Raw genomic sequence first — 25,340 nt, forward strand, 5'->3', positions numbered from 1 at the left:
AATTGAGTTTCCGAAGCTCTTTATCACCAAACTCACTTGGATAGTACTCGGCTAGTTTCATTATCATATCCTTGTGAAAATTAGCAAATGAATCAACCGGACTCAAACTAGCCATACCGAGGAGCAAGTCACTAGTCACCACATCAAAACGATTATTGAGTTCTTGAAGTGCCAAACCAATGATGGCATAAAATACTTCCACACGAAAGTGATGCAAATATGAAATATTGGACCTCTTACGCTTGGACTTCCCATTAGAGTAGTCTTCATTTTTTTTGGGAATTGAAATTCCATGTTTACCACAAAATAAGCTAACCTCATCCATCATAGAGTCTCATTAATCCTCTCTCATCATTGGTAATCGTTTCTTTGAAAGGTCAAGCAATCCCATAGCATTAACGATATCTTGATCTTTCTTTTGTAAAACTTTATTCAACTCATTCGTCAATAGCAACACCTTAAACATCAAGTGCAACATAAAGACAAATTCAAATTCATGAATCTTGCTCAAAAGATTTTCTGCCGCAAATCTATCAAGATGATATGGACAATCATGTTTCATATCCTTAAGCACATTAACAATTGAAGAAAAAAGAATCAGGAAATTGTCCAAGGTTTTAAAATGAGACCCCCAACGAGTATCACCCGGTCGTTGGAGGCCACGTTCTTGATTCAAACCTTGCACTGTATGAACTTAAGCAACTCTTCTAACTTATCTTCTTGATGTTGTCGAAGTGAATCTCTGCGTTTAAATGAAGCTCCAATAGTATTCAAAATATTAGTGAGAACATAAAAAAAAATTATCCACATCCGAATTCTTTTTGGAAAGACCTACAAGTGCCAATTGCAATTGGTGAGCAAAACAGTGAATAAAATATGCAGACGACGTCTCTTGTAAAATCAAAGACTTGAGACCATTTATTTCTCCTTGCATATTACTAGCCCCATCATAACCTTGACCACGTATTTTGGATGTACATAATGAGTGATCCAAAAGCAAAGAATAAATTGCATTTTTTAATGATTGAGAAGATGTATCATTTACGTGGACAATACCCAAGAATCGCTCTATCACCATTCCACTTTTGTTGACATATCTCAAAATTAGAGCCATTTTCTCCTTATGAGAAACATCCTTTGATTCATCAACTAATATTCCAAAATAATCACCGTCCAAGTCTTCAATGATAGCCTTAGTTGTTTCTTTAGCACAAGCCTCCACAATATCTTTTTGAATTGTCGGACAAATCATCATATCATTTTGTGGAGCATTACCTAATATTACTTTTTCCACATCAAAACTTCTATCCCCATACCATTTCAAAAGTTCAAGAAAAACACCCTTATATTCAGAACCTTCACTTTCATCATGTCCACGAAATGAAAATCCCGATGTCAAGAGAAATCTTGCTACATCAATTGAGGCATTTAAACGCATCCGATAATCACTTCTTGCCTTTTCACTTTGCTTGTCAAAAGAAGATTGGATCGATTGTCGTTGGTTTTTCAAATCTTGCATCCTATTGAAACATTTATGATGGATACTATTTACCTTACCAACATGTTTTTTGAATCTTTCTAAAGCTTTGTTCCAACACCTAAAACCATCTCTTGTAAATGAATCTCCGGCATTTCCTCGACTTTCAAGTTCATTCTTGAACAAATAATAACACAAACAAAATGTTGTGTCTGCTTTAATGCTATAGTCCAACCATTGAGATCTTCTCTTAAACCAAGTTGGTCGAAATTGACGCATTTTATCTCCAAACTTAGTTTTAGGGAAGATATGATCAATAGGTTTACATGGCTTTTTTTGAATGTAATACCTCCTTATCGCATCTCGAATATTAGGACAATAAAATGAAATAGGCATTCGATCTTTGGAATCTGCTTTCAGAGATTTAAAATCAAGCATATTATCCATATTTGAAAGTGGAAAAGAATTTGTATGACTTTGAACTTCCGGAGCAACTTGTGAACTCACAAATGGTTGATTAGAGCTAGAACTTGGTTGGCCATCTTTTGGCTTTGGTAACTTGATGAGAAACTTATCCATCTGTGATTTGATAAATTGATTGTAAGAATTATTTTACCTACAAAATTAAATATTCACACTTCTATTCAATCTTATAAAAACAAAATAATTTTAAAAAAATATTAGCACAAATAACAAGTTTACTAATAAAAGAATCACAATTATTAGATAACTATTTAGAAATCAAGAAATTCTTATAAATTTAAATATTCAAGCAATCAAATAATGGAACCATTTCATAAATCAAGAAAAACATATAAAACAAATAAAGTACATTAATAAATAATTATTTTTTTTAGATAACATACCTTGTTACTTGTTCTCAAATCTCACTTCTACTTCACCATGAACAACAAAGTGGAAATGTGGAATGAAGCCAAAAGATGAACAAAATGATGTCTTTACTCCTTTTTACCTTTTAGTTTAGGGCTTTGAAAAGTCAAAAGAAAAAGTTAAAAAAATAAATAAGAAAAACGTCTAAATAAAGAAGGAAAGGAGAAAAAGAAAGTAAAAAATATAATTTGACTTTATTGACACTTCTAGCTTAAGGTCTAGACATAGCTAATGCAACCTAAAAATATGGGTATTTGAACCTCTTTTTATTTATAAATTATTAAAAAGATCTATGAAAAGTGGCACATTTTGTTATATTAATTAAAAATTAAAAATATTAATGTGGATAGAAAAAATTGAACCACAAATCTATAAGTTATGCACCCCCCTATTTGTACTTACTTATCAATATACTAGAGTATTCTTTTTAACCTTGGGTTCACCAATACAAATTAAAAAGATAATTAGAAAAATAGTAGTATTATATAGGGGTTAGGAAGGGGAGGATGGGTGCATGTGAACCCCCTCCCCTTCATGTACATACGCCCCTGATGGTTGACGATTATAATGATTGTGATGGTAGAGGTGATTGGTAATTGCAGATAAAGTATAACGGTGTTAGTTGCCAATGGTGATTATAATTTTTTTTTAAAAAACAATCCCAAAAAAAATAAAATGTATATATATATATATATATATATATATATATATATATATATATAAATTCCTCTTAATGTTTTGAGTCTTTCAATATATCATTGGTTCAAAATGATTCAAAAGAAAGATGAGGAGAAGGAGGAGCAAGAGGAGAACATACATTAATGGTCGGTAGAAGACCAAAGAAGGAAGAGAAAAATGTAAATAAGTTTAGTAACATACAAAAATTGTCTAGCTAGTTTTCTCGTAATTCTTAACCATAAAGCTTCTACAATATTTTAGGATTTTGTAGCGTGATATTTTCTTATAAGTTTGTAAATAATTACGCCAAACTCAATATTTTTTCATGTCCAATTCACTCATAACAAAAATTTCAATAAACAAATATTGGAAGAGCTAGTTTTGCATGCCACTTACAAAAAATCTAATTTATGTCATTTTTACATCTAAAAATGTTTCCTCCACATAAAAAAGCTAATAAATAAATAAATTATTCCTTTTGAATATATTTGGAAAGCTAATTGTTACCAAAAATAAAATCAATGATGAAGGGGGTCAGAGATATTTTTTTATTAAGAAAGTTTTACTAGTATTGCACCCGTGGGATTGTCCACTTGTGTTACTTATTTAAATCCAGTAAAAGAAAACGAGTGTCGACCGTACAGGTACAATGCCAACAAAATAAGTAGATAGGGATGGTAATTGCACCAATAAATTCGTCAAAGATCTCTCCATCAGATCTTCTCTGCTAAAAACTCCAACTTTGCTTGCATCATCATTATTTCAATTTTCTCTCTCCCCCTATTCAAATTAATTCAGATTCATATCGCGTAATATTTAAAATCTATTTTTCTAATAAAATGAAATAATAATAATCATAAGAAGACAAAAGTTGTACTGCTATTAAAAAGTAGTAGTAGTAGAGTCTTACAGAGGCCATACTGTTTTACTATTCATTCCATCATTTTCATTTATTTGCCATAACCATTTAGTTGTTTGAATCAAGCAATGAAAGTATGTTTTTCTTTTACTTTGTTTACTCTTTTCTCATTTGGGTTAAAAAAGCAGGTGACTTTTTAGGTGTGTAGAGAAAATTTGCTTGGCAAGAATAAACAGTGCAATGTACAGGAGTTTCAACAGAATTAAGGGGAATCCAGATATGTTTGGTTCTGATAATTATTGCAGAAATAGCAGAGAGAAAGAGGGGGGCCTGTGAAAAGGAATGGGCCCTCTGATAAGTAAAGGCTGCAAGAAGAAATGAGTGGAACTGCACTGCTTGCCTACCATCAACTAGTAGGAGTGGTGTAGTAACACCTTACCTTCACAGACATACATCATATTTTGTTTGGTTCACATATTATATTATTATGCTCAAATTCAGGAGTGATAATTGAGCGGGTTGAGTGCAATTTAAACGAGTTACAATGAGTTAAAGAGAATAATCGGGTCAAGACTCAATTCGATACAAATTTACTTGGGTCAAAATGGAACCAGGTGGGTTATATTATAAGTCAAGACTCAACCCAATTCAATTTTTTACCAAGCCTAATTATTTTATTTGTTCTTTTAAACTATTTTAGTACCTAATAAAATTGTTTTTTCTTTATTATGACTATATATAGCATATTAAATTGAAAAAAAAAAAAAAAAAATATTTTGATAAGATTTTTCATGAGTAAATTCGAATTACATATCAATCCAATTTTTAATGAGTTGAAATGGGTTGAACTAATAAATGGACGGGTCATCTTAAATGAGTTGGCCGAATTGAACGGGTTGGATTTGATTTTGCCATCCCTACTCAAATTATACTTTTCTTCTCCTATTTTATATAGTAGTTTTGTTTTTGATGTCTTAAATTTTCATATTTAGCAGTAATTTAATTTTATCACTAATGTAAAATGAAAAATTTTTGAAAGCCATTTTCATAAAAAATAATAATTAAAGTTTCCGACTAAAAGTCCAACAGAACAGCGGTATTATAACCAGAAATTTCATCGAAGTGTTGAATACATATAAAGAAATTTAATTAGTAAATGGGTGCACCAAAAATTCTGTACTTCGAATGATAATGAAGAGTGTTATGACTCTAAAGCATTCTTTTTTGTTCTTAAATATAATCAAACTTCGTTATAATAGTATCGAGAATATTTTTTTTAACATAAAATCTATATTTTGTGGAATATAATATCGGAGAGACTTCATCAATTTGATCACTCATGTAATAACACCTTTATCCTTTTTCAAAGTTAAAGGGGTGATTAGTAGCATTATTTTTCTAATTGTTCTAATTTATAGTAGCATTATTATTATTATTATTATTATTATTATTATTATTATTATTATTATTATCTATATAACACTGATTTTATTGTAACATTTATATATAAAAATCGAGTTTAAAACAATATGGAGGACAACCTCGTGCATGGGGTGCCTCAATTTTCTTCTCCTAACCCAGATGATGGAAGAATCTACAAATAAGGATGAATATCATGACTTACCTTAGTTAAAATTTAATGTACATATGCTAAAACTCTTCTAAACTCATTTAATTTGTCTAGATTATATATTTAAAAAATAATTAGAATAATACTTTTTGCTATCAAAACATAAGAAAATAAGTTAAAAAACTCAATTATTTTTCAAAAGAATATTTTCATTCTTATCGAACACACTCAAAGTGTTCCTATTAACTACTTCTCGTTTATTTTTCAATTGCGCATATTCTTATGTAATTAAGTTAATTAAATAAAATCGTTTTCTTTAGTTATACTCTTCAATCTCAACTAAAAAAAGATTGAGATTTTACAACTTATTAACATGAATGTGTAGATGACATATTTTAATTTATTTACATAATACACACAATTATTTTTTTTTTCAAAATTTAAATTGAAAATATTTAATAAAAACACTTTATCATGCGTTTGTATGCTCAGTTGAAACAGGACTACCTCATAAACATGACTGTTTCAATAGAATTGGAGGCCTACAACTAAATTTCACAGAGATGCTTAAACTTTTCTTTTTTCTAGTACGTATAAATTATACTATAACAATAACATACTCAATATAATATTCTACAAGTGACGTCTCGAGAGCATAGAATATACAAGTCCTACATACTTAGTGTAATGTTATATTTGGTAGAATCCAAACCAAATGGCCTCTAAATCTGGCACTGCTTGCCTTTTGACAGTCACTATTGTATGTATTTGCAAAATATAGAGTAATGTATAGTATTGCATGAAGTGTGAATGATTTTTTGCGTTTGTGTGGCTCTTCTCTCACACTATCTTTTCATAATGGGTCCATAAATCCATGTAATTATTCATCTCTCAGCTGCTCTCTGCAAAACCAACAAGCACATTTTTTGGCTTTTAACACTACTCTCACTCTCACACACACAAAATAAAAACACTCTCTTTCCTTGCTTTTTCTTTGTGATTTATTAATGAAAAAAAAAATGCCCTTTGGATAATAACCCAAAAAATAAAGAAACCCTTTTTTTTTTTAAGAATAAAATAAAATAATGTGTTTGTGAGGAAGATGGTGATTCTGAATTTTCTGAGTTTCTTGGGTGTTGGGTTCTGAATAAAAATCTTGCTTTTCTTCCTCATGCAAGCAAAACATCTTACTTTTTGCATTGCCTTTTTTTTTTTCTTTGTAGTTTTTTGGGGGTGGGGTTGATATATTGTACTAGTCCTCCCATTATTCCTTTTTTTACCCTTCCTTCTTTTTATTGTTAAAGGGGAGAAAAAGGGTCTTTTGATTAACATTGTTTGGGGAGAAAGGGAAAAAAACCAATGATTTGTTTTGAGTTTTTCTCAACATTTGGATTTGGCAACAACCTTGGAATTCTATTTTAAGAGGAATTGAAGCTGCTGTTTGTGGAAGTTTGGCACAAGCTTGGTTATCTTCTTTCTTCACTACTACTATTATTATTATTATTATTTATATTTTGGATGTGTTTTAAAAGCTCAATTATGAGGTGATGAAATAATTTGTTTTTTTTTACCCTTTCATGTTCTTGGCTTTACTATTATTAAGTTACATATAAGCTAACTATCTGTTTTGGTTTCATTCTTGGTTTATCATTCTCTACTACTTGACATGTGCCATATTTGTTAGTAACATTTTCACCTTATTTGTGAGTAAAGGAGAAGTAACTTTGATAATTGTTGTTTTCACATGAGAACACACTGACTAGGAAATGGTTGTCTGATGTTTGTTTCATATATCCTATTTTAATGCATGTTGTTCAGACTCTTCGAAAATATCAAAGGGTGTGTGTCGGATTCACCAGAAGTAGTAATTTTTTTGAGAATTTCACTCCAGTGTGGCATGGAAAGTGAAAGAGTCTATGCAACTTAGATTTTTACTATGTTGGATTTGACAAATTAACCATCTCCATCATTAAGAGATTTGAAAACTTAGATGGAAGTTTTTTAAAATGTTGAATTTATAAGTGGCGGATTCAGAATTTAATGGATGTATGTTCTGAGTTAAGACTGTTATAGTTATGAAATATGTATGTTTAATTATCACTATATTTGTCTTTTGCACATCAAAAAGCAGATTGCCTGTTTTCCATTTTTCTACTGCTATTCAAGATCAGGTGTGGTACTGAAATAGTAATATTTAGGCACATGAACTTTTCAATATGATTCTGTCTAATTATTCTTTTAACATAGACAAACCAATGTAAAGAGACAAAAAAAAGTTGGATGGTAATGACTATACAACAAGAAAAAAGAGAAAAATGTCTTGTCCATCCTTAGTTGTTCAATCCCTAGTGCCTCTTGAGTTAAAGCATTTTTATTGAGTCAACTAGTTGGATGTAAATGATCAAATTTAGTAGAGGTGCATTCTATACCATCCATCAGTCGTAAGCATATTGCGATTTTTTCGTTTTCCTAATTCGCCATACTAATTTTTTTCTTGTATGCATAACCTTCTACAAAATCTTTGAGATGTAATCTAAGTAGTGCTAATTGACATTTTTCTTGTTATAGGCAATTCTATTCAGCCAAAAGTATAGAAGTGTGAACTATCGAGGCTTAATGGTCGTGGAAGAACCTTTTGTGTGCCAGCAGCTGTTGTTAGCTTGATCTCTTAACTTTGTTGTTTCATAGAAATCCTGAAGTGATGTGGAACTCAATTTCCCACTAGAAATGGCAGAGCCTCATCGGATTATAGATGAAAATTTTCTTCATACAACCATTGTTCCCATTAGTTTTCCCGATACAGTTTGTATGAACAATCAAAACCATATTATGGATGGACAAAACCATATCATGGATGGACATGGAATTCCTTATCCTTTTATGCTGCAAGGTGAAGCTGTAAACAGTTCTCATGGTTTTCTAAATGTACCTAATTTTCCTCGACGTGTTGACGCTGAAGCAATTCACAATGTGCTGCCGGCTGGGAGAAACAGAATAAAAGAGTTTTCAGTGAGTACTTCTTATCCACTCAGTAATGCTTACACAGATGATCAATATATGGAGGGAATACCAATCTCTGCAGTGTCTCTTGCTAATCTTATGGCTGCAAGGAACGCCATGCATGAGAATCCTGAAAATTTAGCGGTACTGGCTCCGTTATCACATCCTGCAGAAGGCCAGAAAATTGATGGTCTAGACTATCCTAATGTGTTGAATCATTCATTTGGATCCTACAGAAACTATGAGTTTGATGGTGTTTCGGAAATTGCTGGGACGGTTGTAGGACGAGCAGGATCTCAGCCTTTCCAATTAACTGAAAATGTGAATTCAAACACATGGTTCTCATCAGAAACAGCTAGTTTGAGTTCTGATAGTCCCTCTGGATCCTCCCGATTTAGCAACGAGCTCTGTCTAAGTCTCACAACATCACAATCTGCTGTTGCATGTGGGACTACTATCCGGGACCAATGCTCGGATATAAGCTGCTCCGGTGTAACCAACCATGCTTTCCCTCAAAGACGCTTTGATTCAGAGCTAACTTCTTGCAACAGCAGAAATCTATCTTTAAACTTTGGTTCATACAAACCTGTCCACCTTTCACAATTCTTAACTGGATCAAGATATCTCCGTGTAATGCAAGAAATACTCTCTGAAATTGCTCAGTTATCACTTCAAAATCATAACTTGGTTGCCTATCGAGGAAATGGGATGGAGAATGGTGCAAATACTTCATTTGCTTTGAATTCAGATGCTGGAAGGGGCTATGCAGCCATGAGTTCCGATGATTCACCTGATGGAGACCATAGAATCATTGGTCTGATGGATTGTGAAGCAAAGAAAAAGAATCTGGTAGCTTTGTTGCAAGTGGTAAGTTGACAAGCATTTGATGGTTAGTTTTTGTTGTTACACAATAATCTGTTTTGAAAATTCTTCTGCTTTGCCTCTGCTTGCTCTCGTCTCTATGCCTACTCATCTTATGTCATGTTGTGCTTTGCACTTCCCGTATATTTAGGTTGACGATCAATACAACCAATGCTTAGATGAGATTCATATGGTCGTCTCTGCATTTCATGCTGTGACCGAGTTGGATCCTAGTATACATGCACGTTTCGCCCTTCAAACAATCTCCTCCTTGTACAAAAACCTGAGGGAGAGAATAAGCAATTACATTCTCGCAATGGGAGAACATTTCAACAAAGGAGGAGAAAGGGGAGTAGAGAAGTCATTCGAAACATCCTTCATTCAAAAGCAGTGGGCACTTCAGCAGCTAAAACGAAAAGATCATCAGTTATGGAGGCCACAGAGAGGCTTGCCAGAAAGATCTGTCTCAGTTTTGAGAGCATGGATGTTTCAAAACTTTCTTCACCCGTAAGCATGACTCTCAACTTATATACACTATAAGTATAATCCGTTCTGTTGTATTAGATTAACTGTCTTATTGCAAAAAAGCTAAACATTCTCTTAATTGAAATGCTTCTGTTTCGTCTTGTAATGTAATAATTTGCTCAAAACAATGCGCGTTTCAGATATCCAAAGGATGCAGAGAAGCAATTGCTGGCAGTAAAAAGTGGATTGACAAGGAGTCAGGTATAGTTAAACTCAGATATACATGTTGATACTTTGTCTGATACATTGAAATTCTAATATACACCTTTGAACAGGTATCGAATTGGTTCATAAATGCTCGAGTTCGTCTATGGAAACCAATGATAGAGGAAATGTATGCTGAGATGAACAGAAGAAAAATTCGTGCTGGAAATGAAGATGAAGCTAACCATCATCGAAGAAATCACAAAATTATTGAGAGTCATTTATTTACAATGAAGTGACATGATGATGATTATGATTATGATCATGTATAATAATATTTTTGAGTTAATAGATATATCACTAGTTTAGTTGATCTTTTGCTCAAAATTTGCGCAATTGTACATCTGCTGTATCTAAGACTCCACGTTGTATGCTATGCCAAAATATGGTTTTTATATATTATTATTATTATAATTCGAAGTCCTTATAAATTTTGTATCAAGTCAAATCAAGTAAAGTCGAATGTCAAAAGCTATTACTCCCTCCATCTCATTTTATGTGAGGTAGTTTGATTCGACACAGAGTTTAAGAAAGAAAGGAAGACTTTTAAAACTTGTGGTCCAAAATGAATGATAGAAATTTGTGTGGTTGTAAATCATTTCGTTAAAGGTAAAATAGATATTTTATAGTTAAATTGTTAATATAGAAATGCGTCATTCTTTTTTGGACGGACTAAAAAAGAAAGTAAGTCACATAAATTGGGACAAAGGGACTAGTAATTATTATGTATTTTGTGGAAGCAAAAGCTTTCGTTATCTTACGGTTTTGCTTGGTAAGTGAATTAATTTGGTAGCTTTCAACATTATGAAGTATATGTATGATTGGGCTAGAATGTAGATGGCAACTCACTCGTGTGGGAAGAAAAGTTTTCAGTACTTTGCCTAAAACATGAAAAAAACCATAGGGGCCGGCCAGCAAGAAGAGGACAATAAATACATGTTGATTTTACTTGCATCATGTGACCATATAGTACTATGTCATCTAGCTATAGTTATGTTGTCGTGGAGGTTATATAAAAGAGATCATATTATTCATATCACTAGTCTCCCGGACTTAGTCTCGTGTAAGTCATAAGGAACTAATTGTAATGCCTAAAAAGGCCAAATTAAGTTTGGAATCTCTAAAAATTTAATCCAAGATCTTACCTAGGTCTAAAATTATCCCTCAGATCCAATGGAACTCTCAAAATTTCTATCCGAGCATCCGGCCCTTGAATGATGACCAAAGTCAACCTAAAGGCTAAAATTTCACAATTTTCCAACTTACTAGTACCTTAATTCCTCAAAAAGACTCCGAATTTGAAACTGACAGCTCATTTAGACCAATTTTCCATATTTTGGAACGGATGGAATCGATAGAATTCCATTCCGACACTCGAAACTCCAAAAGATACCTAAACCTACTTTTTAACAACTTTAGCCTTTCAAATTCCAAATTTCACGACTTTTAACTCAAAACTTGAAGTTGATTTCAAAACTCATTCAAAAATGACTCAGGGCTAATATCAAGAGGGATAAAACAATAATTTTATAAAATATTCAAAAATGACCAATCGGGCATTTCTGGTTTGCATGACTTGCATTCTGAATTGCCTCCTTTGACTCGTGCATGCTTGCATTTAGATAGGTTAGATACTTCTTATATTAGGAGAATTATTGTAAAGGAGTAGTAAGGGAGTGAAACCCTGATCTAATCTTACACGTGCGAGGACAGTCCTCTGAATAGAGTCCATTGCATTCCACACTAATCGACGGACAGCCCTCGTACATTTAGCATAAACCGCTGAAAACTCAAAAGTCTGTCCACTCTGAGTGGGCAGAGCCTTACTATTTGTTTCGAAGTTACAAACAATTTGTATTAAGATCTCAGTGATTCACCAAAACTAATGAAAAATGCATCCATTTGAATGTCTTGTGACCTGCGATGAGTTGTGCCAATGTAAGTCTTGGTGATTGGTTAAGAATTGAACTCTGACATATGGTGAGTAGGTTGTTTTTGAATAACTTTATTAAATGAAGGGAAAAGAGTCAAATATTTTCCTAAACCGAAAATGTCTAGATATACCCTCCATTTAAAGTTTGGCTCATATGTGCCCTTGCCGTCCAACTTTTCGCCCATATATGCTCTTGTAGACGTTAGTTGATTTGTTGGAAATAATCAATTCATTTTTCCTTTCTTTAAATAACAAATGGAATTGCCACATCCCTTTTTAATTACCTCGTGACATTTATTTATATTTAAAAAATGAATACACCTCTTTTAAATAGGATATCCGACCCATAAATCATATCCGACCCAAGGTGGCTAGAGTTTCAATTCCTCCGATCAGATCTAAAATGAGATAACAGTTGACATATGAAATACAACTATTTTGGGGTCGTTTGCTAGCTGTCTTGCCAGACCAGTGAGGTGTGTGGGTTGATGTTTTGTCGGCTACCTTGGGGGTGGTGTTTTGGAGCTAGTGGTGATCGGAGCTATTTGGTGGCTGTTTGTCCGAGGTTGTGCGAATCAGTGAGCTCATTGGAGCTCTATTGTTTGCTCATGGTTAGAGCTCGAAGCTCACCTTTTAATGGTGTTTTTCTTTTAGGAGAAAGTGATGGGTTTGGTTGGAGATGGCGTTTCTCCGACCAAAGGGATTTGGGTCAAATATGATTTATCGGCTTATGTGAAATATCCACCAAAGAAATTTGGGTCGGATAGGATTTACGGGTCGAATATTCTATTTAAAAGAGATGTATTCATTTTTTAATATAAATAAATGACATGTGGTAATTAAAAGGGGATGTGGCAATTTCATTTGTTATTTAAAGAAAAGAAAAATGAGTTGGTTATTTCCATCAAAGCAACTAACGTCTACAAGGGCATATATATATGGGCGAAAAGTTGGACGGCGAGGGCACAGATGAGCCAAACTTCAAACGAAGGGTATATCTAGACATTTTCGCATAGTTTAGCATGTCAAAATGATCTATTGTGTACTACACAAAACCAATATGGGATCTACACCATCGGGAGACTTACACAAAAGTGATATTTTGGAGAAAATATTTAAATATGACGGGTAAATCATGATAAACCAATATGATTTCGTATGATATTTATTAAGTTGTCATTTGGATTATACATAAATCATGCAGGATCATCATGTAATTCAAAGCTACTAACAAAAGAAGAGAAAAAAAATTCAAAATTGTAGAATGCAGGTCATGGTTATAACCCAATATGATTTCATGTTATTTTCTCCCTAGTTATAATGTTGAGTTACTCACAAATTATGTCGGTTAGTCATGCATTTCAAAGCTACAAATAAAAGAGAGGGAAAAAAATATATGCCAAAACTATGGCAGGTAAGTTATGACAGACCGACACGACTTCATGCTATATTGAACTACATATTTGTCCTTCATATCACACTAGTATGACTTCATGTTATACTCAGATTAGTTGTGATGCTAGATTACTCGTGATGCTAGATTACTCATGAATCATGTCAGATCATCATAGTCTTAAAGCAACAAATAAATATATATATATATATATATATACCTTCATGCTCGTCCTCCTATTGAATTACTCGTAAATCATACTGAATCGTCATGTATGATTTTAAAGTACATAAAAAGGAGGAAAAAATATATTTCAAAATATTAAATAATTTAAAATATTTGAGTGAAATATATTACAGAACAATTTCTAGGTATCGTGACTGAAATAAATAAATAAATAAATATATATATATATAATTATTTTTTTGAATGAAATGTATTTACTTAAGAGAAAAGGGTCAAAATTATCTCAGAATTATGCGAAATAGACCACTTATACCCTTTGTTATATTTTGGGATAAGAAATGTCTCGTTGTTATCCTAAGAGACCACAAATATCCTCAAGAGTTAACAACCCAAATTTTTAGTGACGTGACAAGCTACGTGGGACTAATCCCTCCACCTGAGTATTGCCAACTAGGATTCACTACAAAAAAAACCTAGACTTTTAGCACAGACAAAAGTCGCCACAAAATCTCAAAATATTGCCACTAAACATTTTGAGTGATTATTAATGGCGACTAAGGCTGCAATAAACATTCACTAGTAAAATCTATTTTTTCAACCAAAAAAATATGATAATTAGTTTTCAGTTACAACCTAATTTCTAAAATCAATAACATATACTATCAATATTAAACCAACCAATATTATTACGAAAAACACCAAAATTACTTCTCGACTCAAATCTTCTACTATACATTATTATACATTTTATGCATTTAAATATGAAATAAAAATAAAATATATAGTGTCTTCAAACTCCTCTTTGATCAATGTCATTTGTGATTTTTTTAAAAACAAGGAAGAAACAAACCCAAACTCATAATCTAATGCTAAAAATCAGTGAAAATCTTTAGTGATGTGTAACGACCTGTTCCTGTTGATATAGAAATGTCAACGGGAAAAAATTTGGGGCCGAATTTTTTTTCGTAGTATTTGGATTTTCCCAACCTAGTCCAGATTTGGACGAAATTGGAGTCTTTAAGGTGTAGGAAAACCTGGTAACAATCGGGTGAGTTAATTATGATTTTGATTACAAGTAGTTAGATAACTCGTTAAGGAACCCGTACGACTTTACGGAATTGAATTCGGGCGAGTAGAACTCCCGAAATCGATCTTAGCGTGAAGGGTATTTTATGAGCGTCGTGGGTTAGAGGTGTGTTGTGAAGTGGGGATTTTGGAATTCTTTAAATAGCCTGTTTCATGCAACCTGCTTTGGCGGGGATTTTGGTCGCTTTGGCAGGGCCATTGTAGCGGGCTCAACGCGACTTAAGGTCGTTAATAAATCCCTAAATGACCTTATTATGCACTTTTCAATTTTTAGAGCTAAAAAATGAACCCCAGGCGACTCCTATTCGTTTTTCACCATTCTTGAGGCTAAATGTAAGTTTTTCACTCCCTGAATCCATTTTTCGATCCGTAGAACGTAATAGAATGGGTGAATATTGATGGGGGAGGGTTTTGTTATATATTATATGGTGGAAACAACCCTAATTTGGATAATTGGGATCATGGGTTTGATCTAGGGTTCATAGAATTGTTAGTAATTAGGATAATAAGTGATTGTTTATTAATTCTCGTATTATATTGATTGTTTGTAGACCAAGAACAAGCGGAACGAATCCGAAAAGGGAAGGATCAAGTTTCTTAGGGTTTCAAGCTTTTCGAGGTTGGTGATGGTTGTGATTCTATGATTGTGTGATATATGTTTGTTCTTGCTTCATTATGATACATGTATGTATATGAATGTTGCATTATTGATCATACTTGTTGTAAATGAGATAGATGAATGATGGTTACCATGAAATCATGACTTAATTGTATGATCTTGAGGATATACTTGTGATTGTGGTGTGTTGAATGGATCGGTTGTCACGTTTCTGCATAATTAACTTGGATTGGTTGCCACGTTTCGACATAATTATGGGATCGGTTGCCACATTTCGGCATAATTATTGGATTGGGTACCACGTTCCGGTATGCTAACTGTTTGGGTTTGGGTTCCATTAGAGGACCAATGATTTGATATAATTGTGTATCTTGAAAATGTGAAGTTGTTCATTATTCATATAAGTTGAAGATATTGTATATGTTCAATATGTGCATGTGATTATATTATTGTGATGACTTATGTTTGTTGCACTTAGTGGGATAGTTGTGTGATCCTACCAGTACACTGTGGTTGTGTACTGATACTGCACTTGCTCTTATTTTTGTTGAGTACAAGGCATCTTTAAGCGGCTATTGACAGACCTCGCTTAGGAGATCAGTGATCGTTCGAATTCAAGGGTGAGTCAATTCTTCCGAGCTGTCATGGGTTCCCTTTTTTCTATGTCCACCATTTCTGGACTTAGACTATGTTCTAATTAGTTGATTAGTTCATTAGATTGGAGTTGCATCCCTTCTTGTTTAGACTTGTTGAACTTTAGATGTTTTGGTACGTTGACTTTCAGGTTCTAGGTTATTTCTTCCGCCTTGTTTAGTTCGTTGTAAGACTTTTGTTGGAGTTTATGGGAACTCCTTATTTCTTGCCTTAGTTTTGGTTTAGTTGCTCGGGTTTGGTTGTAGTAGTGGTTCTCCTACCGGAGAGTTAGTGTGGGTGCCAATCACGACAGTCGGGGTCATGACAAAGTTGGTATCAGACCCTAGGTTCGTTGATCTCGATGTACCAAAACAAGTCTAGTAGAGTGTCGCGGAATGCTACGGGGACGCCTTTACTTTTCTTCGAGAGGCTATTGGACTTTAGGAAATCTCTCTGTTTTCTGTTGTCTCCTTTCGTGCTATGACTTGATTCCAATTTTTATCTGGCGATTTAAATTGGTATCCAACCTTCTTCACTCTTCTGTTCGCAGATTGTTAATACTAGATTTAATGACGTTAGGCCCGTAGCTCCCGTCAATGCTCCAACTGAGGCATTTGCAGTGAGAGGTCGCGGTCGAGGCAGGGGTAGAGGAAGAACTAGGGGTATAGGCCGTGGAAGAGTAACGTCTGCTGGAAATGAAGCTCCTGTGAATGAGAACCCTCATGCACATCATGAAGAGATTGAAGAGGAAAATGTTGATGTTGAGGATGTGGGACAAGAGGAAGAGGTGCAGGCTGAGACTACCGATGTTCCTCCCATAGACCCAGTGTTAGCTCGACAGATCATGTCATTCATGAAAGGGTTGGATGGTTCTGGAGTGCTTTCTTCTGCTCAAGCGACTCAAGCAACTCAAGCTTCTACTAATCCTCTTGTTGCTAGCACTGCTCCAAAGACAGGTGGAATGGGAGGTAACAATGCTTTCTTTCGTCTTTTGTTGGGTTCTGTTATGACTGGTAATGAGCATGAATGTTGACTAAGTTTTTGAAGCTAAAGCCTCCTGTGTTTCTTGGTTCTGAGAATGAGGATGCTTATGAGTTCATCTTAGATTGCTATGAGAGGCTTCATAAGTTGTGAATTGTCCATCAGCATGAGGTTGAGTTTGTGTCCTTTCAACTTCAAGGTGAGGCTAAGCAATAGTGGAGAGATTATATGGAATGCAAATCTTCTACTTTACCTCCACTTACTTGGACCTAGTTTCATGCTCTGTTTTTGGAGAAATATGTGCCTAGGACTTTGAGGGATCACAAGAAGGATGAGTTCATGGTTTTGGAGCAAGGTGGTATGACTGTGGCTGCTTATGAGGCCAAGTTCCATGCTTTGTCTAGATATGCTACTCAATTGGTGACTACTGAGGAAGAGAGAATCCAGTTATTTATTAGGGGATTAAATTCTGAGTTGCAAGTATTATATGTTCATATGACTTCTGCAGGGATGAACTTTAATGAGGTGACAAACTATGTTAAGAAAGTGGAGGGGGTGATGCGAGACGGTCAAGCTAAGGCATGGGAAAAAAAGACCAAGAACTCGGGTAACTTTCAAGGTTCTTATTCCAAGGGGTCCGGAAGGCCAACGCTTGCAGAAAAGCCAATTCAGTCCGCTATGCCCACCTCTGTAGATAGTACTCGAAAACTCCATCTCATAATTTTCAGGATAGCTAGGGAGTCGCGCCTTCGATGGGCGGCAGACCATCTTTTAATAGTACTTGTTACTACTGTGGAAAACCTGGGCATATGTGGAGAGATTGTCCTCACCCACGTGTGTTAGATTCCGCATAACAGCAATCTAGAGCAGTGGTACCCGCAAGGAATGGTAATAATGGTAGAGGACGTCCACAAGGTGGGCGAGGAGGTAATCAGCGAGGCCGTGGAGGTAGAGGAAATGGTAATACAGGTAGAGGTAATGTGTAACCAGGCAGGGAAGTGGCTCGTCAAGATGATATGACTTAGTGTTATGCCTTTCTGGACAAGAATAAGGCAGAGGCGTCTGACGCGGTGATCACATGTACTATTCTTGTCTGTGATCGGATGGCTAATGTGTTATTTTATCAAGGTTCTACTTATTCTTATGTATCTGTGCGATTTGCCTCAGAGTTTGATATGATTTGTGATATACTTGATGCCCTTATCCATGTTTCTACCCCAATTGGAGAGTCAATCATAGTTACTCATATCTATCGTGCTTGTCCTATTTTGTTTATGGATTTTCAGACTTGGGCTGATTTGGTGATTTTGGATATGACTGACTTTGACATAATCTTAGACATGACTTGGTATGTCGTACTTAATTGTAATACTAAATTCGTAACTCTAGAAATTCTGGAAAGGGGAAAATTATAGTGGGAAGGGGTGTACAAGCCTAAGCAAACTAAGATCATATCCTTCATTCGAGCTAAGAAATTGATAGTGCAGGGTTGTTTGACTTAATTGGGTCATAATTGGGATGTTGAGTTTGAGGCTCCATCCATTGGGTCTATTCTTGTGGTGTCATAATTTAGAGAAGTGTTTCATAGTGATTTGTCTGGTATGCCTCTGGATAGAGATATAGATTTCTGCATTGATTTAGAACCTGGTACTCGTCCCATTTCTATCCCTCCATATCGCATGGCTCCGACAGAATTAAGAGAGGTTAAGGCTCAAATCCAAGAGCTTCTTGATAAGGGATTTATTCGTCCTATTGCTTCCCCATGGGGTGCTCCAGTTTTGTTCGTTAAGAAAAAGAACAGTAGTATGAGAATGTAAATAGATTATCGGCAATCGAATAGGGTCACTATTCGAAATAAGTATCTCTTGCCTCGAATAGATGATCTTTTTGACCAATTGCAAGGTGCATCAGTTTTATCTAAGATTGATCTAAGATCTGACTACCATCAATTGAAAATTAGGCCTGAGGATGTGCCCAAGACGGCGTTTAGAACTCGCTATGGGCATCATGAGTTTTTGGTTATGTCTTTTGGTTTGACCAATGCGCCTGCAGCTTTTATGAGTTTAATGAATGGGGCGTTCAAGCTATCTCTTGATTCTTTCATTATAGTCTTTATTGATGATATTTTGGTCTATTCGAAAAGTGAGGAAGAACATGTCAACCATCTTCGTAGTGTTTTAGGTGTTCTTAGGAAGCAAAAGATATATGCTAAATTTTCTAAGTCTGAATTTGGTTGAAATCGGTTGCATTTTTAAGGCATGTAGCTTCAAAAGAAGGGGTAATGGTAGATCCACAAGAGATTCAGGCGGTTAAGAATTGGGTTAGGCCTAGCTTTGTGACGGAAGTTATGAGTTTTGTGGGGCTCGCTAGCTATTATAGTCGATTTGTGAAAAATTTTGCTTCTATTGCCACTCACCTGACTAACTTGACCAAAAAGGAGGTACCCTTCGAATGGACTGAAAAGTGTGATGAGAGCTTTCACAATCTCAAGACTCTCTCGACCACCGCGCCCATTCTAGCATTACCGGTTGAATGTAAGGATTTTATTGTTTATTGTGATGTTTTGCATTCTGGTTTGGGTGATATGTTGATGCAGGATAAGAATGTTATAGCTTATGCCTCGGTCAATTGAAGGTGCATGAGAGGAATTATCCAATCCATGATTTAGAGTTGGCAGCGGTAGTGTTTGCTCTTAAGATATCGTGGCATTACCTCTATGGTGTTAAGTGTGAAATGCTTACTGATCATTGTAGTTTGCAGCATGTGTTCACTCAAAAGGATCTGAATTTGAGACAGCGAAGGTGGATGGAGTTACTTAAAGATTATGATGTGACCATTTAATACCATCCGAGCAAGGCTAATATGGTGGCAGACGTTTTGAGTCGAAAAGCGGTGAGTATGGGTAGTTTAGCTTGCTTGAGTGTATCCAAAAGATCTTTGGCTAAGGAAATTCAGACCTTAGAGTCTAAGTTCATGCAGTTGGGCATCTCAGAAACAGGTGGGGTGTTAGCTAGCATAGAAGTGAGGGCCACATTCATTGAGAAGATCAAGACCAAAAAATTTGAGGATGAGAATTTGGAGGAAATTACATGATAAATTGGGCACACAACTCACCTTTAGTACAACCTTCCATCCACAGACAGACAGAAATTCATAGAGGACTATCCAATTGTTAGAAGACATGTTGAGGGCATGTATGATTAATTTTGGAGGGCATTGGGATAAATTCATACCTTTGTGTGAGTTCTCATATAATAATAGTTATCACTCCAGCATAGATATGACACCATTTGAGACACTCTATGGGAGGGGATGTAGATCACCCATAGGATGGTTCGAGGCTGGAGATGTGAAACCTTTGGGGGTTGATTTAGTGAAGGATGCTCAAGATAAGGTGAGGAGTATTCAAGCTAAGCTTTTAGTAGCCCAAAGTAGACAGAAGAAGTATGCGGATCATAAGGTAAGAGACATGGCGTTTCAAACCGATAAGAATGTTCTTCTGAAGGTATCACCCATGAAAGGGGTGATGAGATTTGGTAAGAAATGTAAGCTAAGTTTGGGATGCATTGGTCCATTTGAAGTTCTTGAATGTGTGAGATCGATAGCGTATAGATTGGCTTTACCTCCTAATTTATCGGGAGTTCATCCGGTATTTCATGTGTCCATGTTGAAGAGATATCATGGTGACGGGGATTATATCATAAAGTGCGACTCAATTGTGTTAGACAAAGACCTCCAATATAAGGAGGAACCGATTGCAATTCTTGATCGTGATGTGCGCAAGTTGAGGACCAAGGAGATTAAGTCCGTGAAAGTTCAATGGAAGCATCGTCCAGTTAAGGAAGCTACTTGGGAGATCGAGAGGGACATGTGAGACAACTATCCCCAATTGTTCGTTGATTCAGGTACTACTTCATTCCTTCCTTAGCCTATTCTCCTAAGTTTTGTCATTCGGAGAAGAGTGATGGGTAAATTGATATCTATTTTAACGACTTGTTCCCGTTGTTATTGAAATTCCAACGGGGAAAATTTGGGGTCGAAAAACTTTTTCGTAATATTTGAATTTTTCCAACCTAGTCCAGATTTGGACGAAATCAAAGTCTTTAAGGTGTAGGGAAATCTGGTAACTACCGGGTGAGTTAATTATGATTTTGATTACACGATTAGTTAGATAACTCGTTAAGGAACCCGCACGACTTTATGAAATTGAATTCGGGCGAGTAGAACTCCTGAAATTGATCTTAGCGTGAAGGGTATTTTCTGAGCGTGAAGGGTTAGAGGTGTGTTGTGAAGTGGGATTTTGGAATTTTTAAAATAGCTCCCTGTTTCATGCAACCCGCTTTGGTGGGGATTTTGGCCGCTTTGGCGGGGCTGCTGTAGCTGGGTGGTGGCCATTATGGCGGGCTCGACGCGACTTGAGGTCGTTAATAAACCCCTTAACGACCTTATTATGCATTTTTTGACTTTTAGAGCTAAAGAACGAACCCCAGGCGACTCCTACTCGTTTTTCCCATTCTTGAGGCTAAAGGTAAACTTTTCACTTCCCAAATCTGTTTTTCGATCGGTAGAATGTAATAGAATGGGTGAAATATTGATGGGGGAGGGTTTTGTTATAGATTATATGGTGGAAACAACCCTAATTTGGATAATTGGGATCATGGGTTTGATCTAGGGTTCATAGAATTGTTTGTAATTTAGGTAATTAGTGATTGTTTATTGATTCTAATATTATATTGATTGTTTGTAGACCAAGAACAAGCAGAACGAATCTGGAAAGGGAATGATCAAGTTTCTTAGGGTTTCAATCTTGTTTCGAGGTAGGTGATGGTTCTGATTCTATAATTATGTGATGTATGTTTGTTCTTGCTTCATTATGATGCATGAATATATATGAATGTTGCATTATTGATCACACTTTGTTGTAAATAAGATATATATGGTTACCATGAAATCATAACTTAATTGTATGATCTTGAGGATATACTTGTGATTGTGATTGTGGTGTATTGAATGGATCGGTTGCCACGTTCCGGCATAACTAACTTGGATCGGTTGCCACGTTCCAGTATAATAAGGGCAATGAAATTGGAATTCAAACTTAGGGCTTAACAGCTCCTTCAACAAAGAAATTGTGAACCGCCCTGACCAAGTTAGGGGATCGGTTGCCACGTTCCGACATAATTATTGGATCGAATACCACGTTCCAGTATGCTAACTGTTTAGGTTTGGGTTCCATGAGAGAACCAATGATTTGATATAAATATGTAACTTGAAAATGTGAAGTTGTTCATTGTTCGTATATGTTGATGATATTTTATATGTTTGATATGTGCATGTGATTATATTGTTGTGATGACTTATGTATGTTGCACTTAGTGGGATAGCCGCGTGATCCTACCAGTACATTGTGGTTGTGTATTGATACTGCACTTGCTCTTATTTTTGTTGAGTACAAGGCATCTTCAAGCGGCTACTGATACACCTCGCTTAGGAGATCAGTGATCGTTCGAATTCAAGGGTGAGCCAATTCTTCCGAGCTGTCATGGGTTCTCTTTCATCTATGGTCACTATTTCCGGACTTAGACTATATTCTAGTTAGTTGATTAGTGCATTAGATTGGGGTTGCATCCCTTCTTGTTTAGATTTGTTGAACTTTAAATGTTTTGGCACATTGACTTTCAGGTTCTAGCTTATTTCTTCCGCATTGTTTAGTTTGTTGTAAGACTTTTGTTGGAGTTTATGAGAATTCCCTATTTCTTGCCTTAGTTTGGCTTAGTTGCTTGGGTTTGGTTGTAGTAGTGGTTCTCCCACCAGAGAGTTAGTGTAGGTGCCAATCACGACGGTCGAGGTCATGACAGATGATATTTTTGCTTTTGTGGTGAATTTTGTCGCCTCTAAAGGTCTAGTTTTTTTTATAGTGAATCCTAGTTGGCAATGCTTAGGTGGAGGGATTAATCCCATGTGGCTTGCCACGTCATCAAGAATTTGGATTGTTAACTCTTGAGGATATTTGTGGTCTCTTAAGATAATGACGAGGATATTTTTATCCCGAAATGTAACGAAGAATATAAGTGATCTATTTCGCATAGATTAGGAGCAATTTTGACCCTTTTCCATTTGTTTAAAGGATTATTTTAACATGAGTGCAATAGGTTTATTTTTTAAAAAATTCTTATAAACCATTAGTGGAATAGATTTTTTTTTTGGAAGTATCATGAGTGAAATACTATCAAAAGAGGAGGGAAAAAAATATTATTTTAAAAAAAATTATAACATACAAATCATAAAAGACCTACAACTTTATGCTATATCCAATTTAATTATTTATTAAATTATTCACAAAATCATATTGAATCGTCATAATCAAGTATGTTGTAGTCCTGGAACACGTAGACTAAAAATAATAGGGCAAATATGTTTTTGTCTTGCTCTGATTAAAAACAAAAGCACTATAATTTTTATGAGATATAAGAAAACAATTTCAGCCTTATTTATTGTTGTGTTCAAAAATAAACCAACATGTTCCATCAATATTTATTTATTGTTGAATAAATAAAGACCTGAAAGCTCCAAAACTTTCCATTTTTTCTCATTTGTAATACCCTACCAAACTTTGAAAATGAAACACTAACTGACAAAATTAAATAGATACATAATATCCCAAAGCCATTGCCGACACTTTACTTCATATAGTTAACTTTATTACGTATTTTACATGTGTGCATTATATTAATACGAAATATATAAAAAACAAATTATTATTTAAGTACAAAAAAATAACATAAGATCATTTTTTAAGATTAAAAGTATACTTAAAGAGAAACATATCACTCATTATTAATAATTAAGGAGCAAAATTAAATATTGTGAATAAAATTTTACCACTGATATCAATAAATCAAAATTATATTGGTATTGATGTACAAAAACACACTATAAACAATTAGATAAAAAATCAAGCGAACTACATTATATATGAGTATAATAATATAATATAATTATTTGTAACAAATTAACAATAACAGAAAAGATTATGATAAAGCAGAAGATGGCAACCTGAAAACTGCAACAGAAGAAAACCGAAAATCATCTATCATCAGACTAACATGATATTTTGCCACTAAATCATTATCATGATATAAATATTTATTTCAAAATATATTTCCACATACCCTCGATGCAAACATTAAAAAAATAGCCACCATACGTAGAGCCCATTTGAATTGGCTTATTTTAAGCTAAAATATCTTGTAAGCAGAGGCGGACCCACACTTTGGAGAGGGAGTGCACGTGCACCCGCTAACTTTCGAAAAAATCATATGCATATATGTATATCTGTTTTGAAAAATTGGCAAAAATTAGGATATAGTCAACAGTGCACCCATGAAAAGCATATACTCGCCCTTGCGCTTCTAGTACAAGCTAGAGATACCACCCTTGAGACCAAGGTTCGAATCTAACTATATATGTATATCAGTTAGATAATTATATATATGTAACTACTATGTATATGTATCAATGATTGTGTTTGTATATCTGCATAAAATTTTAATTTGTATACAATTGAATCGAGTTAAAACATTTGTATTTGTATATCAAATCTCTCTCGCTTTATATAAACATAAATTATACATTGTGTTTGTATAATTTGTGTTCGTATAAAGAGAGAGAGAAAGACAAAAGAAAACTGGGCAGAGGATGATTTGTATTTGTCTAATTATAAATGTATATGATGAAGACATGTATTTGTATATACAGTCTCTCTAGCTTTATACAAACACAATTTATACGTTTGTGTTTGTATAAAGTGAGAGAGGTGAGGGAGAGATGACTAAAAATGATGAGAGTGACGATCGAGATTCCATAGAGAGGGGAGAGAGGCAAATGACAAGAAGTTTGTTGCGAATTGAATTAAATGAAACTGTAGATATAGAATTTATTTTGAATTAATAATTTGTTATGATGCATAATTTTCCCATTTTTAAATAGGAATATTACATAAGTAGGCAAATATGTGATATATATGTATAATACATCACTATAGTTTGGAAGAATTGCAATTTCCAGATTTAGTTAGGATTTTGTAGCTATTTTATCTCCTCTCTCCCTCCCCCCCCCCCCACCCCCCTCTTTCTCTTTGTCTTTCTCTGCACTTTCAATTGCCTTTGTCCTCTATTTCTACCATCTCTCCCTCACCTCTCTCCTCTCTCCTCTCTCTGCCTTCTCTCTCTAAATACAAATGATAACAATCAATTATACAATTATAAATGTTAATATTCAATTATATAAATACACATGCATTCGTCGATACAACATTGATATAACATTGAGACAAATGATAACAATAAATTATACAAATACAAATGTTGAACTTAATACAACATTGATACGATTGTATTTGCTGATACAATTTATTAATTGATATAAATCGTATTTCGTTAATA

At 34.6% G+C, this 25,340-nt stretch overlaps 2 protein-coding genes across 2 annotated transcripts; one reads left to right on the plus strand and one right to left on the minus strand.

The window, feature by feature from the left end:
- Positions 1 to 337: 337 nt before the first annotated feature.
- Positions 338 to 2,056, minus strand: LOC125838860 (uncharacterized). The gene is made up of 3 exons (XM_049517887.1): positions 1,046 to 2,056; positions 679 to 831; positions 338 to 565 (listed from the first exon to the last, which is right to left on the minus strand). Exons 1-3 carry the CDS (start codon positions 2,054 to 2,056, stop codon positions 338 to 340), a joined length of 1,392 nt encoding a protein of 463 aa, XP_049373844.1.
- A 6,107-nt stretch (positions 2,057 to 8,163) lies between these two features.
- On the plus strand, positions 8,164 to 10,320 carry LOC125838726 (homeobox protein ATH1). The gene is made up of 4 exons (XM_049517767.1): positions 8,164 to 9,342; positions 9,488 to 9,843; positions 10,002 to 10,062; positions 10,137 to 10,320. Exons 1-4 carry the CDS (start codon positions 8,203 to 8,205, stop codon positions 10,302 to 10,304), a joined length of 1,725 nt encoding a protein of 574 aa, XP_049373724.1. The 5' UTR covers positions 8,164 to 8,202; the 3' UTR covers positions 10,305 to 10,320.
- The last annotated feature ends 15,020 nt before the right edge of the window (positions 10,321 to 25,340 follow it).

Source organism: Solanum verrucosum, unplaced genomic scaffold, assembly GCF_900185275.1.
Source record: "Solanum verrucosum unplaced genomic scaffold, falcon-dt-bn FXZP01000182.1, whole genome shotgun sequence".
NCBI classification, from domain to species: Eukaryota; Viridiplantae; Streptophyta; class Magnoliopsida; order Solanales; family Solanaceae; genus Solanum; species Solanum verrucosum.